Here is a 20,214-nt window from a genome sequence, read left to right on the forward strand (position 1 = left end):
CCTGTACTTTAATGGATAATAATGTGAGAAGCTCAATGCTATAGAAATTGTCATTTTCAAAAAGTTGACTGTTTAGTTTTACAAATAACAACATACTCTGTTTTATATTAGAGTTCATCTACAAAAAAACAAGAATGTATTCATGTATTAATTGAAAAGGATTACGTGCTACTTTCAGAACAATAATCTCACACAGCAGTTTAACAAGATTTAAAATACAACAATAAACAACTCTGATTCTGATGACAAATAAACGTAGGACTACAATGAGCCTTGGTCACAAGGCCCAACTAGTCTAGCCCAACGATCAACCTTATATTTCAATCACAGACTCACAGAATTGTAGAGTTGGAAGGGACCCCAAGGTCCAACCCCCTACAATGCAGGGATCTAAAAAGAGCCCAATGCACAGCACATCACGAAGACAATCCTAAAGAAGTATCCATAGAGCTTGTTTAAAGACGTCAGCTTGCCTCATTTAGCCTAGAATTAAGTTCCACCAATTGAGAGGGGGCACCACAGAAAAGGCCCTGCTCTTTGTACCTATAGCTGACTAGCTTTCACCAACAACTGACAAGCATATCATCACAGCATTTCTTATGGTGCCAGTGTGGGGTAGTGGTTAGAGGGATGGACTAGGAAACCCCAGTTTTAAATCTCCACTCCACCATGAAGCTCATTTGGTGACCTTGTGGCTGGGGGTAAAATGTTCACAAAACCTTGAGATCCTTGAAGGGAAGGCAGGATATAAATGTAATAATAAATAAACAACTTTTCTTGGTCTTGCAACCTACACTAAATACAAAGCAACATGCAAACAAAATTCTTGATACTATGAATAGAGGTTTCCAGAACAAGTTTTTCTGAACAACACTGTATGATCAAGATGCTGTAAACAATAAAACAAATAAACCTGCCTTGCTGCTTACCACTATGGATCTAAACGGGGCGGGGAGGCAAGTTGTACACAAACAAATGGAATCTGAGCAAAAATCTCAAGGCAAGCTTCTAGGGTTTAAAGGTGTAAAAAATGACAATTTCAAAGACAATTTAATTATTTCACACCTCAGAACCAATACGATGTTCAATTGGGTTCTCTGGTGATTGTTTCATGCCACAACATTTTGTCTAACAGGCATAAGACGATCCAGCTGTTCAATGCGAGAGGTAACTGTGACAATGCAGTAAGCGAGAAAGTGGGAGCCTCCTAAACAAACGCAGAGCGAACCTTTCAAGTGGTATGAAAAGTGGGAAAAGATGGAGGTTCCTACCTGCCTGCTGAGTACCAGCAGAGTGATGAAGAAAATGAAGAGGGACACCGAGCCCATTGTCTTGAGATCTTTCAGTATCCCTGGTCTGTGAAAGCAAATGTGTAAGTAGAATTGGCAGGAAAACAAAAATGCTATTCATATTCTGAGCCTGTCCACTTTCCTTTGAGTTGCTGCGATGGAGGACCAGATTATACTATGAAATACAAGCTGTAAAGCATTTCTTGCACTATAACACTTTAGGCTGCTATCTGATGTGAGCAAATGTTTCTCCATATAAGAAATTCATGAGCAGGGTTCAATGAAAATAAGTCAAGTTTTCTCTCTGACTGACTAGTTTCCAATGTATTTTGGGATCTCCCCCTTGCCATTAGTTTAATTGCAGCAAGATTCCAGACAACACATACATCTGCTGTAAAGAGGAACTATATAGGATATGAGGAACAATTTACGCTCTAGTAGGGTCACACCAGGCGTGCAAAGCTTTCAGACTGTTATTTGTTCCCATGACCCTTTTCATAAAGAGATCAAATAACTAGAGTTATGATCTTTATTTTTATTTATTTATTTATTTCATTTATGAATCACATTTCCTTTGAAGAAATTTGTATTGAGAGAATAAAATTTTGGTCACGGTAAAGAAAATTAAATACCTCACTTGTGGAACATATTAGTTTCCTACGAATAATGCCACAGTAATTGCACATATAATCACTAATGCTAGAGAACATTATCTCTTGCTAGCCTGACAAATCTGGAGACAGAGTTTCCATATTTAATGGGTCAATTCTGCAATCCTGAAAATTAACGCCTGCCCTGCTTGTTATTGCCCTTGCCTGCTTGGCGATATTTGCATTATTATTATTTTGTCATGCTACTTATAAAACCTAAACCAAACAGCTGAACTGAACGCAGTTGTTTTTTCCTCCCTCCTCCAGGAAGCAGGGGCCAAACTAGGTTTTAAAGGGAGACAGAGCTGCCACTGCTGAGCCCATGTGTGACGTGACATCGCCATACTGTGGCTCTCCACACCCCACATAACCAGCAGGCTAACACAGGGCTTGTCCACACTTCTGCTGGTCCCCCTGCTTTCCCATGGGGAAACCTGCTCTTTAGAGCTCCGGTAGAGAAAACATCCATTGGGTTTTCCATGGAGTGATGTCTGATCCAATTCAGCACTGTTGTTGGCATCCATCTGTCTCATGAAGCAATGGAGTGCATCTCCAGGGGTGAAGTCAAACCGCTGAAGGATCACAGTGCCTGCTGTGGCATCAGAAACCGGCACCTTGTAACTTCTGCCTCCTGCGTTCTTTTTGCTCCAGTAGAAGTACTGAAGTGACCTCCCCACACTCACTGGACAGTGTATATGGAGGTCATGAGCTGCCAGGAGGACAAGACCCACCTCTCAGCTTCACTGATGTGGTCCAAAGGAAAGCAGGGCAATACGTTTGACACCAGCTTGGCTGCTGGAATTACCAGAAGGAGGCACACAAGGCACCATCCAACTCCATTCTGGATTTGTGTAGAATTCACTCCTTAGCCTTTTCTTTTCCCAAAGACATCCCACAACGCAGTAGGAGGTATAGAATCAGTTTCCCTTCCCAGCTTGACAAGCCCCACCTGTCCCATCAGTGCTAAAGAGCAGGTTTCCCTGGGGAAAGCTCCAGGGCAAAAGGGAAACAGCTTAGATCCGTGCATAGAAAGCACAGGAGAAGCAGAAAACCTCTCGGCCCTGTGATTTCTAGGCACAGGACAATCAGGAGTGTGGATGAGCCCACAAAGTATGTTGATGTCATGCCACATTTGTTCGACTACTACACATTACCAGAGGAGGAGCACAGTGCAGGCAGCTCTGTGGCTCTAAGATTCGCTGGCCTACCTTTTCAGAGGCGCCATTGTATAGAGGGATTTGCTGTAGTTGTCCAGCACAGAGCCATGTGTGTGCAGAAGAATGACATTATAGGCCACCAGAGCAAGCAGCATGATTGCCATTTTCAGCTCATGATTTATCCGGAGGAAAACAGAACAGGAAATCAAGCCCAGGATGCAACTATAGATGAAGTACTGGAAAAGGAAAGCAAATATTTGGATTTAGTTTGCAGCTAAGGCCTAGTTCTCACTAATCTGTGGTTGGGTTGTGCCCTCAAGTAGAAAATAAATAAAAATAAATTCACACATACAGTGTGTGTGTCAGGGTGAAGAACCCAAGTCTTCTCCATGACAAGTGAGTTTTCCATGAACAAGAGCCTATTTTCACATGCTCCATGAGATCGGAGGGGGCATTATCACAATGGTTTCTGTGGTTTCATCCCATGCCACTGTGGTGACATTTAAAACGCTGGAACCACATAATCAATTCCCCAGGTCCATCCTGCATAATTGTTGTACTTGCTTCGCAACCAGGAGACAATTGGATGAGAAGGACCTACACAATAGCCCCTCCCTCTTGGTTCAGGACAGTGGAGGTTGCTCCATTAAGGTCAACAGGGCAGTGCCCCACCACACTCAACCTGCCCCCACATTTACAACCAACCAAAGGCTGGCACTGCCTGCTGGTTTCCTGCTCCTTAGTCCCCTTAATTGAAGAACCTGAAGAAGCATGGACTTTCATGCAAATGTAGTTAGGACTGGACTAAAAGACTCCAATCCTATGTACACTCACTTGGGAGTTTGTCCCAGTGAACCAAGCAGAACTTCTTTCCCCAAGGCCCTTTGCTAGAATGTCTTAACAGCTCCTGCGAAGGTGTGACATTTCCTTGGAATGGAAACCTTTGCATAGCAGTAGCAACTATGGAGGGAACGTTAAGAGGTGCCTCCAAAGTGGACCTTAGTCTTTCTGGCTCTATTGACGGTACCGGAACAAGCTTATACAAATAAGAAATATAATATTAACTTACTGGAAGGAAAAAATAGTTGTTTTGCATATATGAGAGGATATGACTGCTTGCATTCAGAGAACTTGCATTTGATGTATTTAGCATGGAGAGGAATTCAAGCACACCATCATCGTCCAAGAAAAACTAGAACAAACATGAAATCTCTTAGGATCTGGAAAAACGAGACATGAACCTACCACCTTTAGAGGCAAAAGGGCCAATAATTCATCTTCAAACAGCCTTTAATGCCCCCATGGGGGTGGGACAACTACCTCAGTCTATCTTGCTTTGGCCCAGGACTATGAACCTTCAGGTTCTGGAGACCTGAAATGTGCAACAGTGCTTAGCAAGAAAGATTTGTTGTATCTGACGAGGTGGGTGGTAGTCCATAAAAGCTGATACCATAATAAATTTATAGTCTTTAGGGTGCCGCAGAACTCTTGTTGGTTTTTATGCAACGAGAGTGACATGGTACTCCTCTGGAAATTGTCAAAGGTACAGCAGACTAGTTGAGGTCAAGATCATTGACCTAGCAACCATATACCCACTTTGCCACCCAGGCTATGGTCCACAGTTCTCAAATCTCCCTTGCTGGTCTAGTTCCTTCTTGCCAATGGTGTATAGACCCTTGTAAGATTTTTCTCTAGGCCTATTTCTTCCTCAGCGCCTCCTTTCTTCAACTCCTTTGTTTCCTCAGACACTGGCTTTGCCCCATTTCTTTATTTATATTAGTTCTATTCAGGTGATCTGACCCCAAAGTTGCATCAATCCATAAGTGGAGCTCTGTCAACAAGCCAGCCCCAACAAGCCCTGGCCCCACTGCAAACATCTGCACAGAGGGCTCTGCATGTACAGCTCTTTCCTTGCAGATGTTATCACTGTATGTGTGGACACCAGGAGCAAAGCTAACCAGAGTGTGCAACTTTGGGGGCAGGTTGAGTCAACCCCAAACCCGAGTGCAACTGCTGCATGTAACAAGCATCACAGAAACACGTCAGAAAGATAGAAAAATAGCAATGGAAACAAAATCCCGTTTAACTTACCATATTGAATACAGCCATTGTTAATATTATAGCTGTTGTTATCAAAGTGAGCAGGATACGTGGCCAGGAATGGTTTGCGATGACTCCGGAGGACTTCAAGATCCACATCAGTGAGGCTGAGACTTTCTTGTTGCACTGCTGTACACGGAATACAGGAAAATGCATCTCTATGAATAATCTGTTTCTTCCACGTTAGCTTCAAACAAGAATTCTCACAATTTTAAACGGCGAGAACATGCAGGCGATGCACAGAGAGCAGCTGAGGAGAGGGTCTCAAGCATTGCTCAAACACATTGATGAATTGTTCTTGAGTGGATTAAAATGTGCACTGAATTGCAACTATTTCCATATTGGAGCTGTAAGGTAGGAAATGACTGGCTAACCACAACAGTAGATAAAAAGGGAATTAAGCGCAAAGGTCACTGATCAAACTGAGTCTTATGTAGGATCCGGGGATCAGACAGTTCTTATTTCATTTTTTGGCAAATGCAGAGACTCCATAGTAGCTAGCAAGTATAGCATAATTTTAAAATTCGCAGTATATTAAAGAAAATATCCAGACACGTTAAAAACCCATTAACAATACTAAACATTAATAGCAGAATTAGCAGTATTAAAAACCATTCGACTCACAGAGCCCAAAAGCCAAGCAGCATGAAAAGTTATTTCATTTGCCTTGTAAGGACTACAATAAATCTAACCAGGCAGACCTCCCTGGGAAGAGTATGACATCATAAAAAAATTAAACCCTAAAAGCTTTCTGTACTACAAAAGTCCCCACTATCAACATCTCAGTCTTGAGCACTTTTATTTCAGATACATGTGAGCGGATTCTATAAAAACATTTAAAACTGAAGTTACCATAACTGCTTTCCACTTTCACGTAGGTAAAACTCAGGTACAATTAAATTTAAAAACTGCTACAATAAACTACAATTATTATGACATGATCAGCCCAGAAGGAGCATCAGCCATTTATCCATAACCTACTTCATTTTATTCTCTCTCAGTTTCTGCTTAGATTACTTGTCAGGAACACACATTGCAAAATTCCCATGGGGGACATTTCTCTCCATCCCTTTAACTTTTATTTAAAAAGCAACGAACTAACAGCAACTGAACATGTGACAGAGGGCCTATCCACCCTTTGGCTTGTTCCATGTTTTCTTCCGTTTGTCACAGGGCACATGAGTAGCACCAAAAGTTTTGTCTGGGTCCTTCTGCCACACCTTGTTGTTGTTTAGTCATTTAGTCGTATCCGACTCTTCATGACCCCATGGACCAGAGCAGGCCAGGCACTCCTGTCTTCCACTGCCTCCCGCAGTTTGGTCAGACTCATGCTGGTAGCTTTGAGAACACTGCCCAACCATCTTGTCCTCTGTCGTCCCCTTCTCCTTGTGCCCTCCATCTTTCCCAACACCAGGGTCTTTTCCAGGGAGTCTTCTCTTCTCATGAGGTGGCCAAAGTATTGGAGCCTCAGCTTCATGATCTGTGCTTCCAGTGAGCACTCAAGGCTGATTTCCTTCAGAATGAAGAATAGGTTTGATCTTCTTGCAGTCCATGGGACTCTCAAGAGTCTCCTCCAGCACCATAATTCAAAAGCATCAATTGAGACTTCCGGGGTGGCGCCATCGGAAAATGGCTGATTCCCCTTAATTCGGAGGGGACTGGCTCCGCGGAAACTGGGTCTTTACCGCTACGGCGCAGCGGGGACCCTCAAAAAATCAAAGGCGGGTGAAGCCTGTGACCGTGGGACTCGGCCGGCACCTTTTGCGCCCCCACAATCGGCGAAGGAGTTCAGCTCTGGGCTCCGGAGCGGAGCGGGGAAGTGGCGCTGTGCTGTGAGTCGTCTGCTTCTTCCGTGGAGTGAAGCCGCGAAGCCGTTGCCGGAGAGCACTGCCTTCTTCCTGAAAATTTGGCACTAAAATCAATGATCCGTGAGTAGGTCAATTTTGCAATTAAAGGAACTCTATAAAAGATTTGGCACCGAATGCGGAGCGGTATAAACAGGAAGTCTGCCTCCCGTTCTTGTAAAGGAAGTAAAGCAATGAACTTGTAAGCAGAAACCTCAAAGGATGTTCTTAAGGATTACAATCCGAACATCAAACAAGTGTTTCCCCCCCTTTGACACAGGGGAGGAGGGGGGAAAGGATTTGAACAGCATTTCCCTGCAAAAAGAGAGAGCAAGAGCAGCTAAAATCCACCGCTCAAATCCCCGAGACCGGCTTCTAGTGAACAGTAAAAATGCAGTATTGGGAAACGTGCTGTTGCTGAAAGTACTTTCTTTTTTAACAGTTAACTCTGCGTCTGAAGATACAATTAAGACACATTATTACTGACTGGTTTCTCCTGATTTCAAAGTATCAGGTAATAAATAAATTGAAATAGAAACTGTTGTCCTTTTGAGACTGGGGGATGAAAGGGGAAAGTAAGTTACTTTAAAATATTATTGACTGTCGTTGTTACTGTGTCCCCCTAGAGGAACTTTGAAATTGCTGCAACTGCAGCTGGATTAAGGGAATTTTCCACTTCAAAACAAACTCTGACTCTGAGTGTGTGACTGGCCTTGACAGACTCTGACTCTGACTTTGAGTGTGTGACTGACCTTGACTTTTATCTGGAGGGTTATGGCAGATGGGAAAGACAAGTTAGAGTCCCTACAAGCAACCAGATCTGGCAGAGTACTTCATACAGACGGTGGGCTGCAAAGGAGAGCTTCGACATCCGGCCCTGCTGGCTTGCCAATAACAACCCCATCGGCACAATCTAAACCTAAAGGTATGGCTGCTGACGATGCCCTGGCCCAGGCACTTAGTAAAATAAATGAATCTTTGGATAAAATAAGTAAACAAGTAGCCGAGGCATTGAGTAAAATTGACCAAAACACCACAAGTATTAATCAAAATACTACAAGCATTAATAATTTGGGTCAGAAGGTGAACACTAATACTGAGACTATTCAGAAATTACTACAGGAATCAACTTCAATACGAAAGACAGCTGATGAGGCAAAATAAATTGCAACCTATACAACCACCATTGTAGAAGAGAAGATACACAAACAACTACAAGACCACAGATCAATATTGTCTATGATTGAGTTGAGGGAGAAACAAGCAAATTTAAGGGTCAGGGCGGTTCCTGAATTGGAGAAAGATTTTTTTTTTAAAATGATATTTATTGGAATTTCAAATAATACATAAAAAAGTAAAACAAAAAAAAGAAAAAAAAGAAAAATTCAACATACAATCCATATTTTCAATACCTTTTTTCCGCAACTTCCCCTTGCCTCCCCTTCTTGTATTCCATATCCAAAGGTTTGTTCAGCAAGTTCTTATCCCTAGATTTTCAATTTATATATCAACTTTTAGCTTATATACATCAAGCATTATACTTAAAGACTTTTTCTAAGATCGTCCCAGTTTCCCTTCCACGAATTCCCCATTTTACTACTAGTGACAACACAAAAAGAAAAAAAAGATAGAAAAAATCAGAGTATTTTTGTACATCCTTTGGATTTCCAAACCCCACCCTCCCTTCCCCGGTTTGAATCCCAAACCATTGTCCATTAGTCCATCTTTTATCAGCCTGGCAACCTCACGTCTGAGGCCCTTAAATCTCTTTCAGTCCCTCTCTGCCGGTTTCTCTGAAAGTCCTTTATATTAAACACCAAATCTCGGAGGGGCACTATCCCTATAATGTCCATGTTCCTTCCAGCCAGACCTCCATATTTAAAGGTGGAACTCAAGTCTTGTTTCTCAAACCTTTTAAGTCCAAATAGCCCAAAGGCTCCAACTTCCACCTTGATCAGATTTATAAACCATAGATCTTCCGATCTCCACAAAAGGAGATCTTTCCACTCCTCACTTTCCAGTTCGAACCCAGTTTTTATCATCCAATTCTTATTTTCTTTTATGTCCATCTTGACAGGCCTCCGGCTCTCCTTTGCCTTCTGCAGCATTGCAGCCCCTCCTTCCTGCTCCTCCTGTTCAACATATATCTCTTTCTCCACTTCTTCAATTTTCTCAAGTTTCTTTTCTTGTTCAGCTGCCTGGCTTTTGTTCATCAAATCCTTTTCCAACTCAGTAGATTCCTTTGCTGTTGACTTCAAAGTTATGGCACTTGTAGACAAAACAAAACCTTGCTCCTGCGACTCACGCAACTTTCTCACGAGAAAAATAACCTCCTCCAGGACAGCTAGTATTTTTCGACCTATTTCCATTTTTGTAATGTCCCTGAACATTAGAGGGATTCTGGTTATTCAGTATTCCTTTCACTTCCAACCCAAAAGCCAAGTTAATTTGTTTCAGTTCTTCTTTATTTTCAGCGATTTGTAACTATATTGTATCTATTGTAACCAGCAGAAACATCAGAAACAAAGTCTAAGAATTTTTTCCTGACTTTGACAGCTAGTTTGACAGCTGTAAAAATCTTTTATGTCTCCTCAGCAGGCTCCTCTCGCGGATCACTCCTGGTCCCGGGATGGGTGGCACTTTAATTCAAAAAATTAACTCTCATCCTCCAGCACAATTACTTATACTATCAATCCGTGCAATTAATAACTTTTGTCCAATTAAGAAAAGGTTCTTCTTCGACCTTAGTTGTCAAATCCTTGCTTTAAATTGTATACAATGGGGGGGGGGAGACGGACTTCCTTTTTGCATCTCCCCCACTCGTACCAAATCCCCCCCCAAAATAAATTTTTTTTAGTCCAATTTCAAAATTACTCACGGGTTGTTATCTTTAGATTTTAGTCCAAATTTCCAAAAGAAGAAGTCAGCGCTCTCAGTCGAATGGCATGCGGCTTCGCTTGGCAGGGGAAGCAGAAGACTCACAGCACCAAGCTGCTCCCCGTCCCCCGCTCCGAAGCCTTTAAAAAGGCTTCTTCGCAGGTTGGGGGCGCAAACGGTGCCCGCCGAGTCACCAGGTCCACGGGCTTCTGCGCCAGTGGTTTTTGAGGGTCCCCGCGTCGCCGGCGCGGCAGGACCCAACCCCTGTCTAGCAGGTTCCCTCCGGAGCTCGGAGGGAATCCGCCATTCGGCTATGGCGCCAACCCGGAAGTCGGAGAAAGATAATTTGATTGAATTTCTTACAAAGGGATTTGCAGACTTTTGGAATCCATATTTGGAGAAGGATAGCTTCAAGATAGTGAGTGCTTTTAGACTCGGAAAAGGAGTGAGAAAGAATAGAGCAAGAGACTGTTTGATCACCCTCCGAACAAAAGAGGAGAGAGACAAAATCTTGAGTCTGCACTTCCAGAAGACTTTGGTAATACATCAGTCAAGAGTGGAGATATTTAAGGATATTCCGAAACATCTTCTGGACCTTAGGTCCAATTACAGAGACTTGACTGCACTGCTGAGAAGTAACGGAATCTTTTTTAGGTGGGAATTCCCCCAAGGTCTGTCTTTTAGTTACAAAGTCAAGAAGATAAAAATAAGATCAGAGGACGACAAAGCCGAATTTTGGAGAGACCACGGAGAAGACTTGCAGAAGAAAGCTGAAGGAGAGTTAAGAACACTTGTAAGTGAAACTTTGGATATACCAGATCTACCTCCTGAATTAAAAGAGTGTTTGAAGAAGGTGATACCACCAACAGAACAGGAACAGGCACTGGGTGCAGTTGGAGGAGAAGCATAGTAACTACATCATGGCTCTGCAACTACTAAGTTGGAATATTAACGGTTTGAACTCCCCTCAGAAAAGGAGATCTGTGTTTCACTTATTAAAAAAGGAACAATTGGATCTGATTTGTTTACAAGAAACTCATATAACAAGGCTACACAGGAAACTATTGATTAATAAAAGACTTGGTCAGGAGTTTATCTCATCAGACAAGGTAAAAAAAAGAGTTGTGATTTATGCAAAAGAGAGATTACAACCGAAATTTATATTTAAAGATGACCAAGGAAGATTTGTGGCAGTTGAAATTCAAATACAGGGAGAATTTTTTTTGATAGTAGGTGTTTATGCACCAAATGAGGGGAAATCTGATTTTTAAAAAAAGTTGCATGAGATCCTGATGGACTATTTGGATTACAATGTAATTTTGCTGGGAGACATGAATGGAGTGGTATCTACACATATGGACAAGGCACAAAGACAGGTAGTCACCAAGGATGGCAGACTATCGAAAACTTTTTTTGAGATGACAGACAACTTGGATTTAGTTGATATTTGGAGAATAAAGAACCCTTTGGCTAAGGAGGGAACCTTCTTTTCTGAAGCCAAAATGACATGGACTAGAATTGACCAAATATGGGTAACTAGAGGAATGGCACCAAAGACTAGAAAAGTGGAAATCTGCCCAAAAACCTGCTCCAACCACAACGCTGTCAAGATGGAGATGAAACTAATATCAACTGGTTCCTTCAGATGGAGGATGAATGACACCTTATTTAGAGATGAAGAAGTTTTAAAGAAGGCCCAAAAAAACTTGAGAGACTACTTTGAGATAAATATGAACACCAATGTGGAAAAAAGAGTAATCTGGGATGCCAGCAAGGCGGTTATGAGAGGGTTCTTGATACAACAGAACGCACTAAAAAAGAGAATCCAGAATGAGAAGAAGGATAAAATTTTGGAGAAAATAAAGGAAAGTGAAAAAAAATTGAGAGCAAAACCCAAGTCGCAGGAGATTTTGAGAGAAATAAAGTTATACCAAGTGCAATTTATGAAAATGATGAACCAAGAGATTGAATGGAAAATTAAACAAATGAGACAAAAGACATTTGAGTCGGCTAACAAATGTGGGAAAATGTTGGCTTGGCAAATGAAAAAAAGACAAAAACTAAATACAATTACAAATTTAGAAGTGGAAGGAAGGAACATACAGAACCCAGCTGAGATCAGAAACTGCTTCCAGAGGTATTTCAAACAATTATATACACAAGGGCCACAGAGAGAAATCGACGTAGACCAATTTTTGAAGAAAAATGGATTACAAAAAATCTCTCAAGAAAATAAATTAATGTTGAGCTATAAAATAACTGAACAGGAGATAGAAGGTGCCATCCAGAATATGCAATTGGGTAAATCTCCAGGACCGGATGGACTGACTTCTAGATATTACAGATCCTTAAAGGAATGGTTAGTACAACCTTTGAAAGAAGTCTGTAATGAAATAATGGAGGGGAAAATGGCACCAGAGTCGTGGAAAGAAGCATATATCACACTTGTACCAAAAACAGAGACTGAAAAGACGCAGCTCAAGAACTACCGTCCCATATCACTGCTTAATGTGGATTACAAAATTTTTGCAGATATTTTGGCTAAAAGACTAAAAAGAGTGTTAGTGGAAGAGATACATAAAGACCAAGCAGGTTTTCTCCCAGGAAGACATCTTTCTGACAATGTGAGAAACATAATTAATATTATAGAGAAATTGCAAGTGAATATAAATACTAAGGCAGTTTTAATATTTGTGGATGCGGAGAAAGCCTTTGACAACATTTCTTGGACTTTCATGAAAAAGAACTTACAGGGTATGGGGGTAGGCCAAGGTTTTGAAAATGGTATAAGTGCAATATATTCAGAACAAAGGGCTAAATTAATTGTAAACAATGTGGTGACGGAAGAATTTAAAATAGAAAAAGGGACATGACAAGGTTGCCCAATTTCCCCATTGCTTTTTATATCGGTTCTGGAGGTTTTGCTGAACATGATTAGAAGGGACCAGTTGGAGCCAGACAGTACAAAATGAGAGCATTTGCAGATGATTTAGTATTGACGTTACAGGAGCCAGAATCTAGTACTAAAAGGGGTTTAGAACTGATTCATGAATTTGGTCAGGTCGCTGGGTTTAAACTGAATAAGTCAAAAACCAAGGTTTTAGAGAAAAATTTAACACAAATTGAGAGAGAGAGGTTTCAGAACATGACAGGTTTAACAGTGGTTAAGAAAGTTAAATACTTGGGGATCAATATGACAGCAAAAAATGGGAACTTATTTAAAGATAACTATGAAAAATGCTGGGGTGAAGTGAAAAAAGATTTAGAAATATGGTCAAATTTGAAACTTTCATTGCTAGGCCGTATCGCTGCTATAAAAATGAATGCATTGCCTAGAATGTTGTTTTTGTTTCAGGCATTGCAAATTGTGGACAAGATGGACTGTTTCAAAAAGTGGCAGAGAGATATTTCAAGATTTGTCTGGCAGGGCAAGAAGCCTAGAATAAAATTTAAAATATTAACGGATGCAAAGGAAAGAGGTGGATTTGCCCTGGCAGACTTTAGACTTTATTATGAATCAGCAGCTTTCTGCTGGTTGAAAGAATGGCTACTTCTTGAAAACACAGACATTTTGGATTTGGAAGGTTTTAATAATGTATTTGGATGGCATGCATATCTGTGGTATGATAAGGTCAAAGCGCATAAAGCATTTTAAAACCATATTGTTAGGAAAGCATTGTTTAATGTTTGGATAAGATACAAGGATCTATTGGAAAATAAAACTCCAAGGTGGCTGTCACCGATGGAAGCGAAAGCTCAGAAAAAGCTCAATATGGAGGCTAAATGGCCGAAATATTGGGAAATTTTGGAACAAGATGGAGATAGACTAAAACTGCAGAGTTTTGAGAAACTAAAGAACAAAGTGCGAGATTGGCTGCATTATTATCAGATAATGGAGGCATATAATTTGGACAAGAAAATTGGCTTCCAGGTGGAAAAATCAAAACTAGAAACAGAACTGTTAGAACCCAAAACTAAGAATTTATCAAGGATGTATAACTTGCTGTTGAAATGGAATACTCAGGATGAAACGGTGAAATCTGTTATGATTAAATGGGCACAAGATGTTGGACACAATATTATGTTTGCAGACTGGGAACAGTTGTGGAACACCGATATGAAATTTATGGCATGTAATGCCTTAAGAGAGAATATTATGAAAATGATATACAGGTGGTACATGACCCCAGTCAAGCTAGCAAAAATCTACCATTTGCCCGATAATAAATGTTGGAAATGTAAAGAAAATGAAGGTACATTATTTCACTTTTTGTGGACGTGCCCAAGGATTAAGGCTTTCTGGGAGACAATATATAATGAATTGAAAAAGGTATTTAAATATACCTTCTTGAAGAAACCAGAAGCCTTTCTCCTGGGCATAGTTGACCAATCGGTGTTAAAGAAGGATAGAACTTTCTTTATGTATGCCACAACAGCAGCAAGAATACTTACTGCAAAATATTGGAAGACACAAGATTTACCCACTCTGGAAGAATGGCAGATGAAGGTGATGGATTACATGGAACTGGCGGAAATGACTGGCAGGATCCGAGATCAGGGAGAAGAGTCAGTGGAAGAAGACTGGAAGAAATTTAAAGACTATCTACAGAGACATTGTAAAATGAATGAATCTTAGAATGATGTTGGATTGAAATTAAGTGGTTTCTAGCTGTAATGGTCTAAAAGAATATGAAAAAATTGTTTTTTAAAAGTAAAAATTCAAGGTTATAATAATTTAAGATTAAAGATCTGGGTAGAATAATGAGGGAAAGAAACTGCTGAGCTAATATATTGAATTGGAATACAAAAAAGGGAGGTACGAGGAGGTCCGAGAAACAAGTAAATGAAAAATAATATGATGAGAAGACTGTTTTTAACAATTTTTATTTTGTATTTTTTCTTTTTTCTTTTTCTATTTTATAATGCAAAAATCTTAATAAAAATTTTATAAAAACACACAAAAAAGCATCAATTATTCGGCGATCAGCCTTCTTTATGGTCCAGCTCTCACTTCCATACATCACTCCTGGGAAAACCATAGCTTTTACTATACGGACCTTTGTTGGCAAGGTGATGTCTCTACTTTTTAAGATGCTGTCTAGGTTTGTCATTGCTTTTCTCCCAAGAAGGCCTCTTTTAATTTCGTGGCTGCTGTCACCATCTGCAGTGATCATGGAGCCCAAGAAAGTAAAATCTCTCACTGCCTCCATTTCTTCCCCTTCTATTTGCCAGGAGGTGATGGGACCAGTGGCCATGATCTTCGTTTTTTTGATGTTGAGCTTCAGACCATATTTTGCACTCTCCTCTTTCACCCTCAATAAAAGTTTCTTTAATTCCTCCTCACTTTCTGCCATCAAGGTTGTGTCATCTGCATATCTGAGGTTGTTGATATTTCTTCCGGCAATTTTAATTCCGGCTAGGGATTCATCCAGCCTAGCCTTTTGCATGATGAATTCTGCATATAAGTTAAATAAGCAGGGAGACAATATACAGCCTTGACGTACTCCTTTCCCAATTTTGAACCAATCAGTTGTTCCATATCCAGTTCTAACTGTAGCTTCTTGTCCCACATAGAGATTTCTCAGGAGACAGATGAGGTGATCTGGCACTCCCATTTCTTTAAGAACTTGCCATAGTTTGCTGTGGTCGACACAGTCAAAGGCTTTTGCATAGTCAATGAAGCAGAAGTAGATGTCTTTTTGGAACTCTCTAGCTTTCTCCATAATCCAGCGCATGTTTGCAATTTGGTCTCTGGTTCCTCTGCCTCTTCTAAATCCAGCTTGCACTTCTGGGAGTTCTTGGTCCACATACTGCTTGAGCCTACCTTGTAGAATTTTAAGCATAACCTTGCTAGTGTGTGAAATTGTGCGGTAATTGGAGCATTCTTTGGCACTGCCCTTCTTTGGAATTGGGGTGTAGACTGATCTTCTCCAGTCCTCTGGCCACTGCTGAGTTTTCCAAACTTGCTGGCATATTGAGTGTAGCACCTTAACAGCATCATCTTTTAAAATTTTAAATAGTTCAGCTGGAATACCATCACTTCCACTGGCCTTGTTATTTGCAGTGCTTTCTAAGGCCCATTTGACTTCACTCTCCAGGATGTCTGGCTCTCCAGGATGTCTGGCTCAGGATGTCTGCCACACCTTACACTGAACTATTTCAAGGGTGAATCCCTGAAAATGTTTGATATTCCACCCAACAATGCTCCACATTGTTAAGACATTGAAAAGCGTATGAAATAAATCTCTGCCTTCGGTAGCATGGCTGCTTTAACAACATACCCTAAATGTCTACATACCAGTTTTATTACACTAACACCACTTACCTAAACACTTTCATGGAACCTTTTATCAGCATTGATAAAAGCTACTTTTAACCAAAAAGGTTTATGTTTGAAGAGAGCTGCACCATTCAATAAAGGTACTGCATTAAGAAAGGGGGTGTGTGATCTTTGTGGCTTTCACTAGAATGAATGCTTTATTTTTTCCAGGTTCCTCCTGTTCTTTTATTTGGCATTACTTGGAGTAGGAACAGCTCTGACCTGAAAACTATCTGTACATTTCAAGCTCAAGAGATATTTGGCATCCATCTGTTAAGTAACACATCAGGGACACATCAGGTCACATACCCTTTTTGCTTTTTTTCTCCTATACATCAAAAACCAAGTCGCTTTGGAAAAACTGTCCAGCTTCATTTAACAGTTTCATTTAACAGAAAACACAATGGGCGAGAAAGAAATTGCTTGCAGTCTTGACAACACTGAGTGATGTGAACTCTAGAAATCACCACAGGTTGGTAAGTAAAAGTAAATTAACTCCAGGGAAGAAAGTCCTCAGCGATCCGTTTCCTTACCCAAGCTACGAAGAAGGATATTATGCTGAAGGAACTTTTCTTTATAAGGTGGTCTTCAATAACGTTGAGATATTATGGCCTCATTACTGGAATTGAGGTTCTAAGAAAAGCAACATGCTCCCAGCACCTACTGAGCTATTCAGCAAAACAGATAAAAAGTATTACTGAAAGCAAAAGACAGGCAGCTGCAAAGTAGACTGGAATTAATATAAAAAATGCCAGGCCTCCCTTAAAGTATCTCCTTTTTGTAATAATATGATGATGACTGTACAGGAAGGAAATGTGTATGTTCCTTAGATGGAGGAACACAAAGCACCTTTGCAGTAATGTAATTACCTCTTCAGAGAAAGAAAACAATCAAAAGCCATCCTTTCATTCTGAGCACAACTTTTGTCTTAAGGCACTTTTTGTCTAGCACAGTTTGAGAGCAGCCTCCGCTGCAGCACCTCCATCATGGCTTCATTTGATCTGATTTTGTATTTTCTCTGGGTGCTCTTTACCTACTTGTGGTGCAAGTGCCCTCCACAAGGGACAAATCCATCCATTTGCATTTGCAAGTAGGTGCACTGACTTGCCAGCTTCAAGCTCCAAACAGATGCACAAAAGTGCAAGTAAAATGCTTGAGAGCAGGCTAGGATATAATGCCACCAACAATGAGGGACGTTGTCCTAGTTGTCCAAAGCCCCAAAGTCTCAAATCCCTACTAAGCCCCCAGTCAAGTTCTTCTTCCTAGCTGAGATGCAGGCTTCTTCAGCTGCTCTCTTCTTCTGAAACGTTTGGGGAAAACAGGAGACAAAGTATGTTACTGCAATGTAGTCAGCACCCGGTGATACCTATATCTGGTCAGTGTTAGCTGGACAATCTCATTTTCCTCTTGCTGGGATAAGTAACAAAGAGCATCATTCAGAGCCTGGATCTCCTTAAAGCAGTTTCTTCATTTTGATTCATTGTCCTGAGAACGCTGACCCAAAGTTTTGATAAGCCGAGTTACCAGTGGTGGTGCTGCAATGGAACTCCTGGGGTCAGGATCCGGTAGAACAAGTTCTGTGTTCCCATAAAGACTTTAGACTTCTTTTTCTCAGTGCATAACTGTATGTGGCCTTAACTGTGTAGTTCTGGCCTTGAGTACAATTTCTACGCACGCTTAGGGCCCAGCCATGTTTCCCCTTAAATCCACAACTCTTCGTGCCATTTTCAGTTTGGTCCAGGGCTGGGTGTTCCCACTTGTGATTTTTGCCTTGGATTTTACTTGGGAAAGACCCCCAAAACCCAGTGTTTTCCCCTTCATTCTTCATATAACCAATAGTCTGCTTTTCGTGTTGTCTTCACCTTCAGCTCCCCCCACCCGTGGCAGAGAGTCAGAGAATCAGAAAACCAGAGAATCAAACCATCATTTGACATATACAAAAGGAGCTGCGACCCTTCCAATACCTATTAATTAACACTTATTTTTAAAGACAGAAAATAAAGCTGTGATTGGAATCATCACAACAAATCAAAGAAAACGAGCAGGAACACACACATTTTGCACATGTATCATTTGACCACAGTTTTTATTAGCGCTAAACAGGGAAGTGTAATAAAAAATTAAGCACTCAGTGAAAACTGGAAGTGCACTGCAAACAGAGAAATTATTCTGTAGGTGATAGGGGGGGAAAGAAGGAAAGGAGGGAAGAGCAGATTGCCCCAAACACAGCTCCCAGGAAAGCATGCTTATTCCCCTTCAACATCTATTTTAGGATTAGAAGAGGGACAAATATTTCTTCCAGTTTTCTTTGGACTAATGTTTGTCCTGATTCAGCAGGAAACAGCGCGTTTTCCTAGGAAAGGCAATGGGACAAGAAAAAACCCTACTGGACCCGTGATAATAGAAAGATACAAAAGGCCAGAAATCACAGGACAAACAGCTGTGTGGATGGACCCTTACTGTAGTGAGTGAAGACTCAAGCTGTATTAGGGGCCTCCTACTTGCAACTTGCACTGTAAACAAGTCCCCTTACCCTTCCATGCTATAATCCCAAACTGAACTGGAGGCCCCGTGCTGTCCATTTGTGAGGGGGTAGAAACCTGCACTCCAGAGCAGAACTGTGCAGTTTGGTCCTGAAACAACAACCCCTCCATCCCACACAGTAAACTGTTCAATTTCAAGAGCCACTTGTGACCTGAGATGTGCGGGGTTTAGAACCTTTTATCTCAGGATGTTGTATATTAATTTAAATTTTTGATTGGTTACACATATTTTTTTTGGGGGGGGGGACTTAATTAAAAATTATGCATGCTTGTCAGCAAAAGTCATTGGCTATGACAGGTCAGACAAGTTACAATGCAAGTCTCTCAGTTTTTCATCTCCAGTAAAGGTCAGTACATAGCAATGCCTATATGAAAAAGCTTCTGCATTTCACATGATTGAGAAAAGTGTTAAGCAAATTAACTCCAAGAAAGGAAGTTCTCAAAAGGTTTATTTCTCACCCAGACAACTAACAGGAAGGGAAAGTAACCTTAGCTGTATTGCATGGGCGTTAAGGCCTCATTGCTTATGCAGAACGAATTGTGTTGCTAGGGCATTCTCTTAATACCTACCAAAAGCTGTCCAGCAAAACAGATAAAAAGAATGAAGGAGAGCACAAGGAAGGCAGCTCCAAAGGAGATCCCAAGGGCAGACTTTCTACAAGACAGGAAGAAAGGCCTGTTAGAGTAACCAATGTACAAATAAAAGACACAGAAGGAATTCTGGTTGATGGATTGTTCAAGCACGTTTGCAGTCACTTAATGTGACTGCAACAGCCATGTGGGTCTGCCTCCTTTGAAAATTGCTTAAAAGGAAAAATGAAAATGCATCATATATTATTGTATCTTAAAGAATAGGCAGAATGAATTCAGTCTTGATTGGTCTACTTTGGTTGTATTGAAATCCCAATGGTACATTCTGGTATGTTTTAAATTTTCAAAACAAGAGTGAATACTAAGGAATGGATCTTTTAACAATTGTAGGTTAGATTAGTTTTAGGTATATGTAATCTAAATGAATATTTGCACTTGTTGAGGAACTAAGAAGTGGCTTGCTGAATAACATCAATTTTTATATTCCTGCTCTTTTCATCTTTGTTTTTTATTGCAAGCTGATTTGCATGGGCATTTGCCCAGAAAAGCAAGCTAAAAATTATATCTATCATCATTCTCCATTTAGCCACAGATGAGAGTCAGAATGCTGGAGGCCCACCACTAACCCCTCCTGCAAACTTTCCTATTAGTACCCATGTGGATTCTGACATGGACTATGATCTATCCAACATGTGAGCAGCAAGGACGTTTACTCCTTCCAGGCAACACCTCTCATTCCATGTGGCAGCAATCTTTCCTGGAAGCCCTTTTGCCAAAACAAACATGCTTTAAGACTAGATGTGCTTATGTACTGGGTTTGGAGAAACGCCATGTACCTTCTCAA

At 40.8% G+C, this 20,214-nt stretch overlaps 1 protein-coding gene across 2 annotated transcripts in view; it reads right to left on the bottom strand.

Moving 5' to 3' along the window:
* The window catches only part of ADCY2 (adenylate cyclase 2), a gene marked incomplete at its 5' end in the record, with an annotated part of 151,361 nt that overhangs the window by 44,608 nt on the left and 86,539 nt on the right, over nt 1-20,214 (bottom strand). For both annotated transcript variants that reach the window (XM_081917731.1, XM_081917732.1), the window contains 5 exons: nt 1,272-1,356; nt 3,148-3,332; nt 4,166-4,288; nt 5,188-5,325; nt 19,350-19,434. In XM_081917731.1, the coding sequence (XP_081773857.1) occupies nt 1,272-1,356; nt 3,148-3,332; nt 4,166-4,288; nt 5,188-5,325; nt 19,350-19,434 (616 nt within the window). The remainder of the gene's footprint in view (nt 1-1,271; nt 1,357-3,147; nt 3,333-4,165; nt 4,289-5,187; nt 5,326-19,349; nt 19,435-20,214) is intronic.

This window comes from Podarcis melisellensis (genome assembly GCF_964234715.1).
Source record: "Podarcis melisellensis genome assembly, chromosome: 7".
Classification (NCBI taxonomy): Eukaryota; Metazoa; Chordata; class Lepidosauria; order Squamata; family Lacertidae; genus Podarcis; species Podarcis melisellensis.